General features: G+C 46.7%; 3 protein-coding genes across 6 annotated transcripts; all 3 read left to right on the top strand.

Moving 5' to 3' along the window:
• Positions 1-1086: 1086 nt before the first annotated feature.
• On the top strand, positions 1087-5242 carry LOC120649191. Of its 3 annotated transcripts, none has more exons than XM_039925913.1 (6): positions 1087-1744; positions 2491-2705; positions 3436-3616; positions 3690-3775; positions 4331-4422; positions 4579-5242. In XM_039925913.1, the coding sequence occupies exons 1-6, from the start codon at positions 1319-1321 to the stop codon at positions 4836-4838; spliced, it is 1260 nt and encodes a 419-aa protein (XP_039781847.1). In that variant the 5' UTR covers positions 1087-1318; the 3' UTR covers positions 4839-5242. The 3 variants fall into 3 exon arrangements, with proteins under 3 accessions (XP_039781847.1, XP_039781846.1, XP_039781845.1); XM_039925912.1 differs by having other exon boundaries at positions 3433-3616; XM_039925911.1 differs by having other exon boundaries at positions 3391-3616.
• A 350-nt stretch (positions 5243-5592) lies between these two features.
• LOC120649192 lies at positions 5593-6580 on the top strand. Its single transcript, XM_039925914.1, has one exon. The coding sequence runs from the start codon at positions 5901-5903 to the stop codon at positions 6123-6125; it is 225 nt and encodes a 74-aa protein (XP_039781848.1). The 5' UTR covers positions 5593-5900; the 3' UTR covers positions 6126-6580.
• Positions 6581-11595: 5015 nt separating this feature from the next.
• Positions 11596-16483, top strand: LOC120649189. Of its 2 annotated transcripts, none has more exons than XM_039925910.1 (6): positions 11596-12025; positions 12353-12489; positions 12591-12649; positions 12743-14389; positions 15193-15334; positions 15413-16483. In XM_039925910.1, the coding sequence occupies exons 2-6, from the start codon at positions 12375-12377 to the stop codon at positions 16051-16053; spliced, it is 2604 nt and encodes an 867-aa protein (XP_039781844.1). In that variant the 5' UTR covers positions 11596-12025; positions 12353-12374; the 3' UTR covers positions 16054-16483. The 2 variants fall into 2 exon arrangements, with proteins under 2 accessions (XP_039781844.1, XP_039781843.1); XM_039925909.1 differs by having other exon boundaries at positions 11606-12025; positions 12740-14389.
• The last annotated feature ends 748 nt before the right edge of the window (positions 16484-17231 follow it).

Genomic DNA, 17231 nt, shown 5'->3' with positions numbered 1-17231 from the left:
GATGTGTTCAGCAACATACCAGTGTGATTCTGTCAACAACATAGGATCACCTTCTCCTCTTGGGTAGTGAGTTTGGATAAACACGCTGAAACTACTCTTATGAGGGACAAGATGCTTAAGCATGAGGTAGGTAGAGTTCCGCCTCACATCCATATCCAAACCAAACTTCCTAGGACGTTGATTAACTGCAATGCAGTAACTTTTATACGCAGCAATGCGCTGGTTAGAAGAGTTCAAAAAAGATATTGTTGTTCTAAATGCATCAAAGTAAGGGCTTAATCTCTTCAACCCAGACTTCACAATTAGATTAATTATGTGGCAAGCACATCTTTGATGCAGGAAAATAGTACCCATGTAACTAGAAATTTTAGGAGTCAAAATGGTCATAGCAGAAGCATTAGCAGATGTATTATCCAAAGTAACAGATATAACTTTCTCAGTTAGACCATACTCCTCCAGCACAACATGCACACGCTCAGCAATGTTGTCACCATTGTGTGACACATCTATAAGCCTCAAACCTAGAATTCTTTTCTCTAGTAGCCACTCAGAATTAACAAAGTGAACAACTATACTAAGGTAGTCCTCCTTAGCGTTACCCGACCATATATCAGATGTGATAGCAACAGAGGTAACACCAGAATTCAAGCACTTAGTAAGCTTAGAACAACAATCAGAGTAGTACTCAACAAGATTCCTACTTGTGGTCTGCCTCGAGATAGAAGAAAACCGAGGATTATGAGCCATTTTAGGCCGTGTTTGGTTCCCAAATTCCAAATTCCAAAAAATTTTTTCGGCACCTGCATGGAGACTTAAATCTAGACGAAATAAAAAACGCATTGCGACTGCTGTCTGTAAATGGCGAGACGAATCTAATGAATCTAATTAGGTTATAATTAGATGCTAAATTGCTACAGTAATGCTACAGTAAATAACCTCTAATGACAGATTAATTAAACTCATTAGATTCGTCTCGTGATTTACAGACGAGTTCTGTAATTATTTTTGTGATTAGTTTATATTTAGTACTTCAAATATAGAAAGATGTTTTTTCAAAATTTTTATAGTCTGCAACCAAACACGTACTAGCGCCCGTCGCTCCCTCTTCCCGCGATTCTCCTCGCCTCCTCGTCTTCGCTCGCCTGCGCTCCCTCCCCTCCCGTCGCTCGGTCGCTCGCTCGTCTCAGATCCAAAGCCCCGTATTAAAAAGCGCTCAAAGCCACCAAAACCCTACCCCTAATCATCCCAATTCCCCAATCCCAGTCCCCGCAAAACCCTAGCCCAGCCCCACCTACCCATCCCTCTCGCCGCCGCCGCCATGGCAGGCTCATCCGGCGGCACTGCTTCCTCCTCCCGTACCGTCCCCGAGAACCGATTCTACAGCCCTCCCCATGTGCGCCGCCAGCAGCTGCAGCAGCGGCTGCAGGGGCAGCGGTCCGCGTCCCCATCGCTGTCCCCGTCGCCGTCTCCGCGGTCGGCGAGGCAGAAGCCTCCGCCGCCACCGCCGGGGGCTATCGCCGTAGCTGTGGACGCGTCGTTGGATGTAGACAGCCGGGTGGATTCCGACGACTCCTCGTCGACGACGTCATCGAAGCCGTCGGTGGCGTCCGCGGCGGCGACCACCACCACAGCGGTTGAGGTGAATGTGACCACGGTGGGTGCCGCAGCGGCGGAGGAGGCTGGGAATTTAGAGAGATTTCTTACCTCCACGACGCCCTCGGTGCCCGCACTGTACTTGCCCAAGGTATTCTGGGGCTTAAACTCTTTGCTACTTCAGTTGGCTGCAGTGTGGTATCCGTTGTGTCTGATAAGTAAGGGATCTGATGAAATTGTATAGTCTTTACCATCTCTGCTGCATTTGCATAGGCAAGCCGATGATTCTGGAGAAACACTGCAATTAAGATCAGAGAATGGTTCATAATTTGGAATTGTCTAAAGTTTTTGTTTAGCTCTGATCGATATGTATTGAAGCCACAATCATTCTTTGATGTAGGGTGATGACCAGAACTGCTTATTATAATTTGATATAGATTGGTTATCGCCAAAATATGTACATCCAGTGCTGCTCCGTATAGCACTTTAGGTCTTAGTTTTCAGCTATGTTTTATACTTCACATGTTGTTAGTGACCATTGTGGTGAAATGGGAAAGGGACACTCTCAACCTTCCAATTTCTTAATCTCTGAACAACTAGTGTAACTTTTGCTTGTTGATTCTTCAATCTAGTAAATTACTCAGGTCATGTGGTCACATCTGCAGTATCATTTAATGCATGTATGCCCTTAGCTATCTCTAAATTTTGCATTTCTGTGAACTCTGAAGAATAATTACACTCTGCATTCTGCAATTGGCAGAACAACTTATTTCTAAATCATGTAGTGCTATATGTGCTATATTCTCCTTGCGTGAAGATTTTCAGTTCTTTGGTTGAAAGACCACTTCCTATTAAAGAAGCTCTTTTTTTCTTTTCTTTTTCTTTGGGCTGCTGCAGACAAGCTCAAGGTTGCGGCAAAGTGATGATGCTATGGATTCAAGGCCTTATTTCTGCCTTAGAGATCTTTGGGAATCTTTCATGGAATGGAGTGCTTATGGGGCTGGTGTTCCACTGGTGTTAAATGGCAGAGACTCTGTGATTCAGTATTATGTGCCGTATCTTTCTGCTATCCAGCTGTATGCAGATCCATCTAGACCCTCTTCAAGGAACAGGTACGTCTTAATCTATGTCACACAAGAGTCATAATGTCTAGAAAGTTTCCATCGGCCTTAGAGACCATAAGAGGGCCCACCTGCATGCTGCATACCAAACTAGTTTCAATTGTTTTGTCTTTCTTTATTTATGCTTCAGTTAGTTTGAGCTTAGATTTTCATATATAGCAACAGAAAACTAAGTCATAGTATAGTTACTGATGCTTGAATAACTATGCCGATAGTTTTTTTACATCTATGTTGATCTATATTAAAATAAATAACTATGCTTGAATGCTCTTGTACTAGAGCTCAAGGCAGATTAAGCATTCCCAACGTTTTCCCGGTTATTTGACCTCCACCCTTTCCAGGCAAATGTCTCATGTTGCTGATGTTTAGTGACATTGTTTGTCGAGTAATTCTGTATGTAATAACATTTTTCAGATTTGTTCTATGATAACTTGTGAGAATGGCGAGAAGAGAGTTGATAGCTTTAGGCACCACCTGATGTCCACTATGAATGGCTACGATTCCATGCATTTTAGTTCAATGGACATAGATGGAAAGAAATGAAATAAAATGAATGTTGGGAAATATGTTATAAGTAGATAATACAATCAGCACACTGTTCAGTGCGGTTGCTTTTATTACCTTGGTGATGTCTTTGATAGTGTATAACTTTTTCTAGTTAATTTTCTCGCTTAAGGCGTCTTGGGGATGAAAGTGATGGGGAATCTATGGATACTAGCAGTGAAAGCAGCAGTGAAAATGATGTCGATCGGCTACAAGTCTCAGCAGTGGAAGCTACACATCGGCTGGAAAATGGTGGCCTACAAAGTGATGATGGTGAAACTAATGCATCCTCAAGTTTTCCAGTGTTTGAGTATCTGGAGAAGGATCCTCCGTATGGTAGAGAGCCTCTCACAGATAAGGTGAGTGTTTTTTTTTAAACAATGCTTACCATAGGTGTCTTCTGTATAGAAGCTAACTATGCATGGCTCTCAGGTATCAACTCTTGCGGATAGATTTCCAGCTCTGAAGACATTCAAAAGCTGTGATCTGCTGCCATCTAGCTGGATGTCTGTTGCATGGTATATTTCAAATACTATTGATTTTTGTTCATGCAATTTTTACTTCCGTTTTACCAACGATAAGGCTTATTCTTTATTGCCATGATGCAAATATGCTTCTCTATTGTTGTACTCACAATGATGTATGGTATGTGTTGCGTGATTGCGACTAGTTCTGTAGGTCATTGTTGAGGTCCAATTTTTCTTGTGATTTAGTTGTGATATAAGAGCAGCTTATCATTTCCAGACTCATCTGCGTTAAGGTGATATCATGTATTTATTATCAGCAATGATCTAGTTTCATTGCCATAATGTCACACTTCTTTTTTTCTGTAGACCATGTTATAGTTTTTAGAAACTAGAATGATGCTGTTGCAGTGGTCAGAGTTGTGACATTTGCCGACTGTCCTTGCCCCCATGCAGAGGATGCCTACCAGTTGCAATGCCTAACAATGGCTTGCCTACTGTGCTGAATTTCAGCATAAGACACAACCTGTGTAGAAGAGCAACGCTGCTAACCAGGTGTTGCTATGATTCTATACGTTACTGGTTTCATCCTCATGCTTCCAATTGCAGGTACCCCATATATAGAATTCCAACAGGACCAACATTGAAGGATCTTGATGCCTGTTTTTTGACATTCCATTGTCTAGCAACACCTTGCAAGGGTAAATACTAAGTGCCTTATAGTGCCATATGGAATATGGGTTTTTACTTTGCCTCAGATAAATGGCAGTGACACCTGTGTGACATTTTGCCTCTCTAGATGCGACTTTGGGTTACATCGATTGTGTAGAGTTTTTACTCTCCCATTGTTCTTGCAGATTGTGACCCTTCTACGCCAGCATGCCCTGGCTTTGGGGGAATCCACCGCTGCGCAAATGCTACAGGGAAACTATCTTTGCCTATTTTTGGGCTGGCACCTTACAAATTCCGTGCCTCCATTTGGGCATCTGATGGAACCCAAGAGCGGGAACGTGTCACCTTACTGATGCAGGAGGCTGACAGCTGGCTACGCAGGATACAAGTAAACCATCCGGATTTCCGGTTCTTTGCCTCCCATTTCAACACAACGAGGAGATGACTCTTGACTGTAAATGGTTATTAGTTTGATGAACTCTTTGGCCTCTGAACTGAATTGGTTTATGCACATCTATCTAGGTCTCATAGAGACCGAGTACCCTCTTGAAACGGGGGTTGTATGAGTTAAAAGCCTGCATGCTAACTCTTCTTGTCTCCAATAAGTTATCTGTTTTAGGTATCTTTTGTGGGAAAGTAAGGATGTATAAGTAGAAAAGCAGAATTGGAGACTTGAACTGAAAGAAACAAAGGAGGGGGAAAAATAGATTTTCCATTAGAGCTGGAACACATAATGTGCATCAGTGTATGGATTGTGATTTGCTGTCAGGTTCTTCTGAGAGGGCAAATATGGCATGTACTATACCCTGCCGAATTTTGCATTAACCAAAAACGTGCAACCTTGTAGAATGCCTTTTTTTTTGCACATTAGAATGTTGTTTCAGATTTATCTTTCGGCATATTGTATGTGGTTTTCATTGCTTATCGGTTCTCTGAAAAAAACGCACTGGAATTACAGATGCTGATGTTCTCTTCTAGTCTTCTAATTAATTGCGGGTTTCTTCATTTTTTTTAAAAAAAATAGAGGGTTTCTTGAGGTATATGCTGTGAAGATATCAAGAAACGATGCGCCTGCAGGAGATGGCAGCGCGCTACTCTTCCACTTGCACCCCAGCTGTGGCCCGAGTCAGGCAGGCGAATCACAGCTACTGGCCGGACGACGGGACGAGGCAATCAGCATCAGCTGAGATAATCAGCGTCAGCTGAGAGATCGGTCTCGCCCGACGCAGCGTGCCGTCCTCACCTCACCTGCTTGTTTTTCTTTCTTTCTCTCGCCAGCCCTGGCATGCCATGCCAAGCACCAACGACGAGAGCTCCACGCCTCGCTGCGTCCCGGCCCGGGTCGCGATGCCCCGGCCGCCCCGTCGTGGCCGGCCGCTAACTCGGGACGGCCGCCTCTACATATATATATTCGCGCGCCGGCCTGCCCTCCTACCATGTCCAAAACCGCTCGAGCTGCGTCGTTGGCAGGAACGACGCCGGGCGCGCACCGCCGCCGGCACGCGCGATGAGGGACCTGGAGGAGTTCCGGGGCGGCGGCGAGGGGGAGCGCGGCGCGGGGTCCGCCGGCGGCGTGTCGTCGCCGTGGTGGTCGGACGACCCGGAGGCGAAGCGCCGGCGGCGGGTGGCGGGGTACAAGGCCTACGCCGTGGAGGCCAGGGTCAAGGCGTCGCTCCGCAACGGCTTCCGCTGGATCAAGGACCGCTGCACCGGCCTCGTGCGCCGCTACTGACCTGACAGTGACAGCTCGTCGGCGATCGAGAGGTGCTCGTCGTGCGTGTCAACCATTTTCATCTGACTGTTCTGTAATCTGTGTTTGTAAAGGTTGGCGCGAATTAAAGTTTGTTTTGTGCTTCTTGCCGCTCACGCCTGACTGTTCTGTAACTTTGCCGTCACGTCGTCGTTGCCGCTCAAGCCTGCAGAGGGATTTGCTAGCACTGACGGGCCAATAGCACCAGGGTCCATGTGTTAGCTAGCGGGACGAATTCCTCTACAGTAATGGAGAGGAGTCTCGTCCCGCAAATGCAATAGACACATAGACAGAAACACTTCTAGAAATGTTGGTCGTACTACTTCTGAGTAGGCCTCCTTCCCCGAAGTGAGTCGTGTTACCCTTGATCAAATGAGATCCGTTAGTTTTACTTGTTCTTATATAAGGAACATGGAGCGATCATTTGGTTGCTTTGATCTCTTCTCTCAAGATCAACTCGCAAGCATGGATCTTTTCAAAAAAAAAAAACTCGCAAGCATGGCACTACTTAATTTAACATCCCAAGCTAAGGACGTTCCACCATGACACCATCACCTCAATTAACCATCCAGCTTTACTTGCCTCTGACATATCGAATAAGCAAGCAAGCATCCATCCATCCATCACCATTAGTTTTTTTTTGAGTGCAGTACAATGCAGACGCTCATAACATGCACGCACACTCACCCCTATGAACACATGTACGCAAATCCTACCCCTATGAGTACCTTCGAAGGACTGGACCAGTAGATCTGGAGATTCCTGAAGTCACCATTGGCACCTCATTGTCGAGCAAAACATTGCTTACCACTTAAAGCATAATGCCGGAAAATTTTGGAATAAATTCAGGAAATTGCGAGTGATCGCTTTCTTTCACATCGTGGGCCTCTACTCCCGAAAGCTGGGCCGGATGCCAGAGGCCCAGGTTGGCGAGCTGATCAGCCTCTGCCTCTTCTGTGCCTGCTGCAAGCATGCAACCCCTGCACATTGTCGTCTGCTTTGCTTCGGGTTCCTCAAGGCCCTGTTTGGTTTGACCTAGCACAAATAGCACAAAAATTTTGACCAATAATAAGGGGTACTAAATAAAGGTAATTTACAAAACTAACTCCACAGCGCTGTACTACTTCGCGAGACGAACCTAATGAGTCCTTTGACCCCGCGATTAGAGGATGGTTACTGTAGCATCACTGTAGCCAATCATCGATTAATTACCGTCATTAGATTCGTCTCGAAAAATTACACCCATCTGTAAAAGGGTTTTACAAATAAACTTTGTTTAGTGCTTCATGCAAGCTTTTTTTCTCGGGAGTTGTGTGCTACTTGTGCTAGATGAAAACCAAACGGGGCCCAAGCCTGTGAAGCAGACAGACACAGGCCAGCAGCCGAGCAGAGTGGCTGGCAGTCACAGTCAGCTGTCAGCTCGCCAGAGCCAGTCTCGCCAGTTCATTACTCCCCTCCAGCCAGAACTCACAAGTCAGGCAACGGGCACAGGGCCGAATGAATCGCTCCGAGCCGGGTCGTGGCTGAATGTCCCCGTCCACCCAGACCCAGAGATCACACTCGGCGAGTCACCCCTTGCTTCGCTGCCGGTTCGCTCTGTTTGTCTCGTGCTGAATGCCAAGTCCGGCGCGCGGCGCCATGACCACCAGTTCTTCTGCGGTTTTCTGGTGTGAAAAAAAAGGAATCTGGCAACTGGTGGATACGCACGCAGAAGAACTGAAATGAAGAAGGCAAGGCACCTGCCGCTGATCTGGAGAACGCTTGCTCCCCATGCCGCGCTGTCGGTCGCCTCTCGCCCTCTCCCTACCTTATTGCTTGCGTTTTGGTGCGTCGTGTTTACCAAGTCTGGCTGCTACTCGGCACATGCCGCCGTTATCATTCATGCCAAGGCCCAAGGATGATGATGCAAGAGATGAAAAACGGCAATGGCTGTGTTTAGTTCCAAAAAACTCCCCCTAATTCTAAATTTTCTATTACATCGAAACATTAAATATAGTAAATGACGCATGCATGGAGTATTAAATGTATGTAAATAAAAAAACTAATTGCATAGTTTTGATGTACACAACGAGACAAATCTTTTGAGCCTAGTTAGATCATAGTAGGACAACAATTATCACAAACAAACAAAAAGTATTACAGTATACTACAGTATATGATATGACTTTTCGCATCCCTTTTTCCCTCATCTAAACACAGCCAAAGTGCAGTACAAGCATACGAAACCGAAAGCTGTACCTGAACCCGAGTATGGTATGGATTATGGAAGCAGGAGCATGATTGATTGCTCTGGCCCTGTGGCGCCATCTGCGATCGACAAGTTTGACCAGACCGCCTCAGTTGCTGCTTCTCTGAGCCAGCTGTGCGCGTTATTACAAACAGTTGTGCTTCTCTGAGCCAGCCTGCTTGTAATCTGTAGCTTGAAGAAGAACAGTAAAAGCACATGGGCATCGCGCTGCGTGCTCCCCGCAATTGCGTTTTTGCGTATCTCTGCGCGCATGGTGTCGTCTTTTTCCTAGTGCCGCACACGCGCAGGCTCCTTGCGTTGCCTACTTGGCTTGAAAAGGTGGCCATCTCGCAGCGTCTCCAAGGCTCGACCAGTCGACTCCAACCAAGAAAGCAAGCAAAGGCCTCTGTGCCTCCGCTCTCCATGGGGGAGCGAGGAAAAGTTTAGGGGAGGAAAAGTTGAGGGAAGGGTGAAAACAGCTTTCACCGTCACCGTCCCGGCTTTCCTTCTTCCTTCTCCTTTGTGGTGGACTGGTGGTGCTAGATGCACCACTGCACCAACGCCCACCACTACTCCAACTGATCGTGCACCTGCCTGCCCGACAGACCACCTCGAGCGTAAACCTTTGCTTATTACCAGGGGCAAAAGAGACGGCGGATACGTCTGCCATGGTGACAAACAACCAACCAGGGCAGTATCTGCAGACACGTGCTCTTCCACACGGCTTGCGTGCTGCGCGCAACAAGAGCAAGGAAGGAATCAGCTTCGGTTCAGAATCAGATCGGTCGTCATGCTGAGCCTGACAGCCCATCACTAACAATCCTTGAGGGGATTATGAGCGGCGAGACCATCTGCCGCCGGCGAGACGCCGCCGTGCTGTCCTACCTCCTATCGCATCCGATGAGCTGAGGATTCGTGGGTGGCAGTGGATCCCCGTGTCGGCTTTCGCCGGATAGTCGATCGCTGGTGCCGTGGTTGTTGAGGCATCCTTGGCTCCCCAGCAGCAGCATCAGGAATCGAGCGTGCCCTGCCCGGTAGGAAACCCTGATCCTGATCGGGCTTAATGCGGGATCGCTCGCCACTGTCAACCTCGCGTAGTAATTAGGATGGTCAGTGAGTCGGGGTCGGGCCGCTGCCTACAGGCGCAACGACCGACATGCTCGCCGCACCCGAGAGGCGCATATGCGTGCCTTGGGCAGCACAAGAGAAGCAGCCTCACTGCATACGGGTCTTTTTGGTTCTCCTAGCGCACACAAATCGAGAAAAAAATCTCACATGTATAAAGTGTTAAATAAAGTCTATTTCTAAAAAATTTTTAGAGATGGATATAGACCCTATTTGGTTTGCGCTACATTAGGAGCTGTAGCAACTTTGGCCGCTAATTAAGGATATTAAATGAAGGTAGTTTACAAAATCAACTCCAGAACCCTTGCGCTAGGAACCCTGAAGAATCTAATGAGACCTTTAACCGCACGATTAGAGCATAGTTATTGTAGCATCACTGTAGCCAATCATAGATTAATTACCGTTATTAGATTCGTCGCGCAAAGTTACACTCACCCTAAAAAGATTTTGCAAATAAACTTCGTTTAGTACTCCATGCATGCAACATTCCTTTCCTAGCGCAAATTGCGCTAGGAAACCAAACAAGACCATAACTTTTCGCGAGGTAATTAATCGATTATTGGCTATAGTGATGCTACAGTAACCATCATCTAATCACGCGGTCACAAGCCTCATTAGATTATTCAAGGTTCCTAGTGCATGAGTTTTGAAATTGATTTTGTAAATTAACTTTATTTAACATTGTAATTAGCGGTTAAAAATTTCTAGCACTCAACTAGACAACCAAACAGGACCACGGTGTGTGGATGGCGGTGGTTGAGATGTTCAGTCAGGTTCAAGCATACGTCTTGAACCAGATTCGTTCGTTCGTTCCGTGTCAAGTGTCAGACAAAGGCCGACGACCCTTGCTTGGCCCGCGACGTCGACGCAACGTACCTCCCTCTCTGTGTCTCTCTACTTGTGTGTGCACGCTGCAGCCCTGACCCTGAGGGGATGGATGGATGGATGCCGAGTCCCCGTGGGCAAGGCAAGGGCGTGGCATCATCGCGCTCGCGAGGCGGTTTTTTGGCGTGATTAGGAGGAGGGTGCGTGATGATGCCGCCGTTCCTTCAATTTTTTTCTTTCTTTCTCTTTTGTCCGGCGCGGGCCGCCGTGATGGCGCACCGCCACCAACCAATGGCGCACGGCGCGCCGCCGGCGTCTAGCTCGGTTCACCCCTGCCGCCGTTCCGCGCCCATCCTGTCATACGTGCTGTCAGGATATGACAATTGAGGAGTACTCGAGTAGTACAAACAAGGAACCCTTCCTTTTTTTAGACAAAAAATAAAGACCAGGCACTTGGCTTCAGATCACTTTGACCGCTGGAAGCTAACAAAGGTTAGCTTGGCAAAGCCCAGAAGCACGGTAACAAGACCAAACGCGATGTTTAAACATGCAAAAAGATTATCGTCTTGCACTTGTGTTAATAGTAGGTTGGTTTCGCCCGGCTACACTCGGTAACCTTTTGTTCTCTACAAACCGACAAGGTGCCGGCCATTTCGGGCGCGTTTGGGAAAGCTCCGGCTCCGGCTCCGCACGTCGCTTTCGGACCGGAGAAGCCGGAGCCACACCAAACAGCCGCAGCAGTGGAGCCGCTCCTAACCATCTGCAGGAGGAGTTGGAGCCAAATTGCAGCTCCGTGGCTCCGGCTCCGGCTCCACACACAGAGCCCTCGGCGAGGAGCCCAAACAAACATGCTCTTCTTTTAAGTAAAAGGATCGCCAAACCGCTGGAAATGCTATAATTTCGCAGAAAGGTAGAGTAGTGGGAATCAGACGTTGGTCGCCACTCCATCCGACACAGAACTAACACGGTGTACGCCACTGCACTGTGCACCAGTTAAGACCCGGAGAAAGAGATCTGGAGCAGCCATTGATCTCGCTTTTTCTTTTCCTCCTGGGATGGAATTCCATTGGGCTCCACAGCAACAAGAAATCATTCTTTTTTCCTCCATGACTAACTAACTGCCCAAGAAAACTCCAAAAACCTGGCGCCAAATCACCCAATCCAGGCGCCCAAATCTCGTTGCTTACATCACCAAACCGACCAAGCCGATCCCAAAAAGGTCCCCCAAATTTCTCCTTTTTCAAGAGCAAACCCCAGCTACGACCGCACCAGACGAAGAGTACACGCACACACGGTGGGAGTGAGAGAGGAGGTGCCTCCTCTCCTTTTCTTCTCTCCCCTCCCTGGCTCCCTCCAATCTCTCTCTCTCTCTCCCGCCTCACGCAGCGGCATTAATGGATTCCACAGCCGCGGCCACCTCCCACCCCCGAATCCTCCTCCCCGCCTCACCGAGAACCCTAACGTGACGCCCCGACCCGCGCCTCGCGCGGATCCTCCTCCGCGGCTCCGTTTGCTCGAGGTGTTCGTGAGGGAGAGAAAGGTCGCTGCTTGGGGGAGCTTGCAGGGCGAGGGAGGCGCGGCCCAATGCGGCTCGATCCGGATTGGTCTGCGCCGCGATTTGGCTCCGGTTGTGCGCTGCCTCGGTGAATCCCGCGCCGTTGACCCGTGCTGCTGCTGCTGCTGCTGCTGCTGCTGCCTCGAAAAGGTTGGATCTTTATGGCGTTCTTTGCTGTGTGGGTGGGCGACTTGTGGATTCTCGGAATGCTTTGTGTTGGACATTACCTGCATTCTGGTTAAATTCGTAGAAGTTTGCTGTTAGGATGCGGGAGTTAGCTCATGGTTCCGGAATCTCTCGGTTTTCCTGCCAGTTTTCCTGGTCAAATTCGGGATAAAGATTAGGTTCTGGGAGCACAGACTAGATGTTGGTGCTATTTTCATTAGCTAATCTACCTGCATTTGGGCTAAATGCGTTTACCTCTCTTGTATTCTGTTGATTTTTTTTTTGTATTTATACGAGCAGTTTTATTTGCAGGTTTAGATAGTGAGGAGTCAAGATGGATGTGGAGAAACCTGCTTCAAAGGGGCATGGATTCTTTGGTCTCTTTGATTGGGGTAAGAAATCTAAGAAGCGGCTTTTTGTTGGAAGCACGAGCAGTTCTCCGGATCCGAGTAAGCAAATTTGCTTTGCTATATGAGTTGAGTGATTGCTGCATACTGGTTACATTTTTACAGGGGTCCGGCTAATTTAATATGCAAATTTTTCTTTGCAGAGAATTCTGGTGACAGTAAGGATGTTGATGACTGTACACCAAGTACACTGTCAAATTCGGTGCGTCCACTTGTTGCCCTAATTTGTTTCCACCTGTGCTGTTTGGTGTGTTCTGTAAAATATAGAATGGCTAAAGCTCTGTGTATATAGCAGATCCTTGAAGATGCGCCTAGCTTGAAAGAAAGCAGTGAGCATAGTTGCTCATCTTCAGTAATTGATGAAGAAGCTCAGTCAAGGAGGTGTCCCACTGTTGTGGCTAGGCTCATGGGTTTGGATTCCATGCCCGCGGCAAGCTCATCTGAATCCAATCCCATGCCATCAAAAGTGCAACAACCCTTCCAAGCCAACAACCATGACGATTTTACCGGCAGAAGTTATGCTGGTAGCCCCCATAAGATGCCGGGTAGCCCTATTGATCGGTTTAAAATGGAAGCACTGCCTCCAAGACTTGCCAAGAGGACACTGTCTGTTGCTCAATATAAGTTATTGTCTCCCATGAAGAACCCTAATCATATATCCAGCAGAAATGCAGCTGATATAATGGAGGCAGCATCACGGATCATTAGGCCTGGTGTTGAGAACATCAGTTCTTACGGAGTCCATGATGTTGGGCTCGCAAATGCTGCGCGGGCCTACAACCCAGGAGAGATCATAGTAGTCCAACAAAGGTCACAGAAGCTAAATGAAGCACTGAGGAAACGTGATGGCCCTGCATCTTTTAGGCCACCAAACGGGAAATCTTTGGATGGAAGATCGAGAAGTTCAGAGGGTGCCTCATCTTCTAGGATCTCACAGTCAAATGGATGTGCTCCAGTTGGCCCAAAGGTCAGACCCAGCAATAGATCATCAAATGTTGCTCAAGCTGTCCGTGCCCAAGGAAAAGAAGGCACAAGAAAAGGTGGTAGAAGGCTTGAAACTCGCAGGAACCCTGAAAATAGCCTGGTTGAGAGAAATGGGTTCGACCAACAAAAGGATAATAATCAAATGGGCACAACAAGTTCGTCCAGTATGCTTGTGCCAAATAACAGAAAGCAGAATGCTCTGGCCACCAAACACAAGGTGAATTCAAACCCAGCAAACCCCAGTAGACAACGGAGCAATATTCACCCAGTAAATGCCTCTCCCAGAAAGGTCGGGGCAGCTGGCACATTTGCTGGAATCAGTACTCAAGCTAGCAGAAAGGTGGACTTGCAGCCAACTGCTCATGCAAATGTAAGAAATAATTCCATAGCCAAAGCAATCCCCAAACCAAGAAGGTTACAAAACAGAAGATTGTTACACTCTGATACAAGCCAGTCAAGTGATAGTATTAATTCTAACAGAAGCCAGAGGCGGATTCGGCACAATATTGTGATAGATGAGCAATCGTCTTTTTCAACAAACAAAAAGAAAATCAGCACTGAAATTGTTTCATTCACATTTACCTCACCAGTTGACAAATCATTACACGGCGCCCACTTCCCCAATCATTCAGTGGAAAAGCAATTGATAGAGAATCTGAACGCTGTGTCAACTTCAAGCAACACATCAAACACAAAACTTGATGTCATCGATGGTGATTATTTGGGACTCCTGTTGGAGCAGAAATTGAGAGAGTTGACGTCAGGGGTGAGATCGCCCTACTCTAAGCCAGCCAAAGGTGTTAAAGTGTATGGCACTTCAACAGCTTTGGAAGATACGGCATCAGCATGTGAAACATCTAGCATTGCTTCTACTGATTATGATAGGGAGTCATTGCAGTCTTTCAATGATGGAAAAGCTACTGTCCCCCAGACAGATCTTACTACTAAAAGCGGTCAGGTATGTACATCAGAGACTCTGGCGCACCTCTTCCAGTCAAACCCTTTTGCCAGCACAATCTTATGCATATTAATTTCCTAGTCCTGAGCATATGATGATTGTTACTGCAAACTTGAAAGTGAACACCTTTATGTTTGTTTAGGCATATGCATTTCTCTCCATATAGCACATTTGGTAAGACATGTTTAGTTCATCTGGTATTTGAAGTTTGGAAAGACTTCCCTTTTTTGTGAATGAAGATTGGAAAGACTTTGACTGTGCGGTAGCTGATAATACATCAAAGATACATATATTTTGTTCCTGCGCTGAATGAGGCATGTTTGTATTGCTCACCAAGTTACCAGAAAGAAGAGCTATGAAGTGATAGTTTGTGCCTCTTTTGACTTGTGCAACAATATTGTCAAACAACTTTTTGTAAATGCTTGAAACCAGTTCCCAGCCCCAAACTGCACCTCTTTATCTGGTGGGTTTTTCCTGCCGGACTTAACTTGTGCAGCAGAAAGGTGGTACTGGTAACAGTGCATATGTTTGCACAGTTAAAATAGTTTAAATGATAATCTTTAATTTTCATTACAATTAGGTGCCCCTTCTCAGTAGATTAGGCCCCCTTTTACATCTATTCTGAGGATACAAACAATCAGATCAGAGCAATCTTTGAAGCACTGAATTAATGTTATAGATCAATACATTTTGCTGCCGAAAACTGTAAACTGACACCAACACAAAGAGGGCTGTGTTGATATTAATGTAGCCATAACAGGTTAAACATTAATCTGTATGCTAACATATCTCCCTTTAATCAGCCATTTCAACCTGCGAAGGACGATCATGATGCCACGGATCGAGCAGAGTTAGAGCATCTTCGTCTAAGTCCCCTCTCAACGTGGGAAGCTTCCATTTCAACGGAAACCTGCAGCTCATCAGAGAGCTGGAGGAGTGCAAATGGTAAATAGAGTAGTTGGGTGTTTGCTGTTACAGTTGCCATGGACATTTCTCAAATCTTTTTCTGTTTTACTTTTGCAGGAACAAGATTATTTGGTTCAACCGAAGGAGCAACAACTTCTGATTCAACACACTTCAACAAATTCCTCGAAGCAGATGCCTCATCAGAATATTCTGACACAGCCTCATCAATCACAGTGGCTACTGCAGAAATCCCTCGATCAGAAAGTAGCAGCTTATGTCATATGGATCATAGACAGGAGGTGGAGTTTATAAGAGAAATACTGAAAGCTAGTTCCTCTTGTTTGGAGCGGTTTGGCGATTCGGATATTCTAGATCCACATCTGTTGGAAGAATTGAATGGCAGTACTAGGTTGTTGGCTGGTGGCGAGGGCAAATGCTGCAGATTGAAGCGGAGGCTGCTCTTTGACTGTGTCAATGAATTATTGACTGTGAAATGTGCGTACTACTTCAATGCTGGCTACGGCTCATGGTTCATCGGGATGGCAGTCCTGCAAAACTTGTCAGCAGAAGAAATCCATCGAGAGATGACCAGCCTGAAGGTTGCTGAGGAGTGGATGGTGGATGAACTTGTGTACAGGGAAATGAGTAGCACTCTGGGGAGCTGGGTTGATTTCAAGATGGATTCATACCAGGCTGGTGGAGACATAGTCTCGGAGTTGTTAGCTTCCTTGATTGATGAAGTGGTTGCTGATCTCTGACTGGCTCGTTTTTATAGCAGGCCTTATCCCCTCACTAACGATACCAGTTGACAGCCACAAGGTTTTTGTTCCATGTCACGTCTTATACTGTATCTGCACATCGTGACTTGCTTGTACAATTGTGTAGCGTTTATTAAGATGATGAAATGCCACTAACTTGACATTATCCGATGACTGATTCACGTCTGCAGTGGGGGGGGGGGGGTATTTAGGGATATTTATTTGGTTCATTTTGGGTAGATACTGGCTAGGTGTTGGTCAAATATTCAAATAGTCTTATGCGAGTCTTGAGTTGTCATGGTGCAAGAAAATAGCAGGACGTGCTAATTTTGCAAACATCCATGGGTGTGAATGGAACTGGTATTGTATACTTGTTTAAAGTGTTCGACCTAATGAGTATTAGAGGTGTGTTCTGTGTGAAGTGGATCAATACTGAAGTTGTTCTTTCTCAGTGATAATCTGATCTTACCTTCTACATTCAACTGTATACATCTCAGCAGTGAAAAGGCAAGATTTGGTTGCCCTGGCGTTGCAGCGACACCACTGTACTGTCATTTTAGTTTTAGCAATCTGAACAGAGGAACCAGCAGGTGATCAATGATCAACCCTGCTTCCTGCGGCTGTGAATTTGTGATTGACATCTGATAATAGTTTTTTTTTGAGAAACCGGGATTGCATTTCATATACTATAAAAGGTAAGGTGTACATTGCAACTTATGCAAAGGCACCCTTGGTAAAAAAGGAAAATGACAATGCAGTCCAAACAAGGGTCTCTCGGTCGTCTTCGTCGCCGCACCAGCGGTTGGAAGAGGAACGCATGCAGCTTGAAGCCAAAGCCCTTACCAATGAAGAAACGAAGTTTTCGATTGCCTCACCGAGTAGCACACCGAAAGCATCGGCATGCTGTCGAAACGTTGAACGCACTAGCAGTAGAGGATGACCACCGGCCATCTCGACGCTGTGGAACTTGGGTTTTGTGGCCACTAGCACCGCCGGCCACCCCAACACACCGAACAACCTAGCAACCCAAAGGGAAAGACCGCCCAAGCAATTGTAAGTAAACCACTCCATCAGGTCCTCAAGAAAGTGGTAAGCAAACCTACCTGGATCCTCACCGGAGATGGCTCGCCAACGGTGCCGTCGCCAAAGAAAACGAGGCAGGGACAAAAGAACTCACC

The sequence above is a fragment of the Panicum virgatum genome, chromosome 9K, assembly GCF_016808335.1.
Source record: "Panicum virgatum strain AP13 chromosome 9K, P.virgatum_v5, whole genome shotgun sequence".
Taxonomy (NCBI): domain Eukaryota; kingdom Viridiplantae; phylum Streptophyta; class Magnoliopsida; order Poales; family Poaceae; genus Panicum; species Panicum virgatum.
Note: the sequence above shows the minus strand (reverse complement) of the source record. Positions and strands in the feature narration are given on the sequence as shown.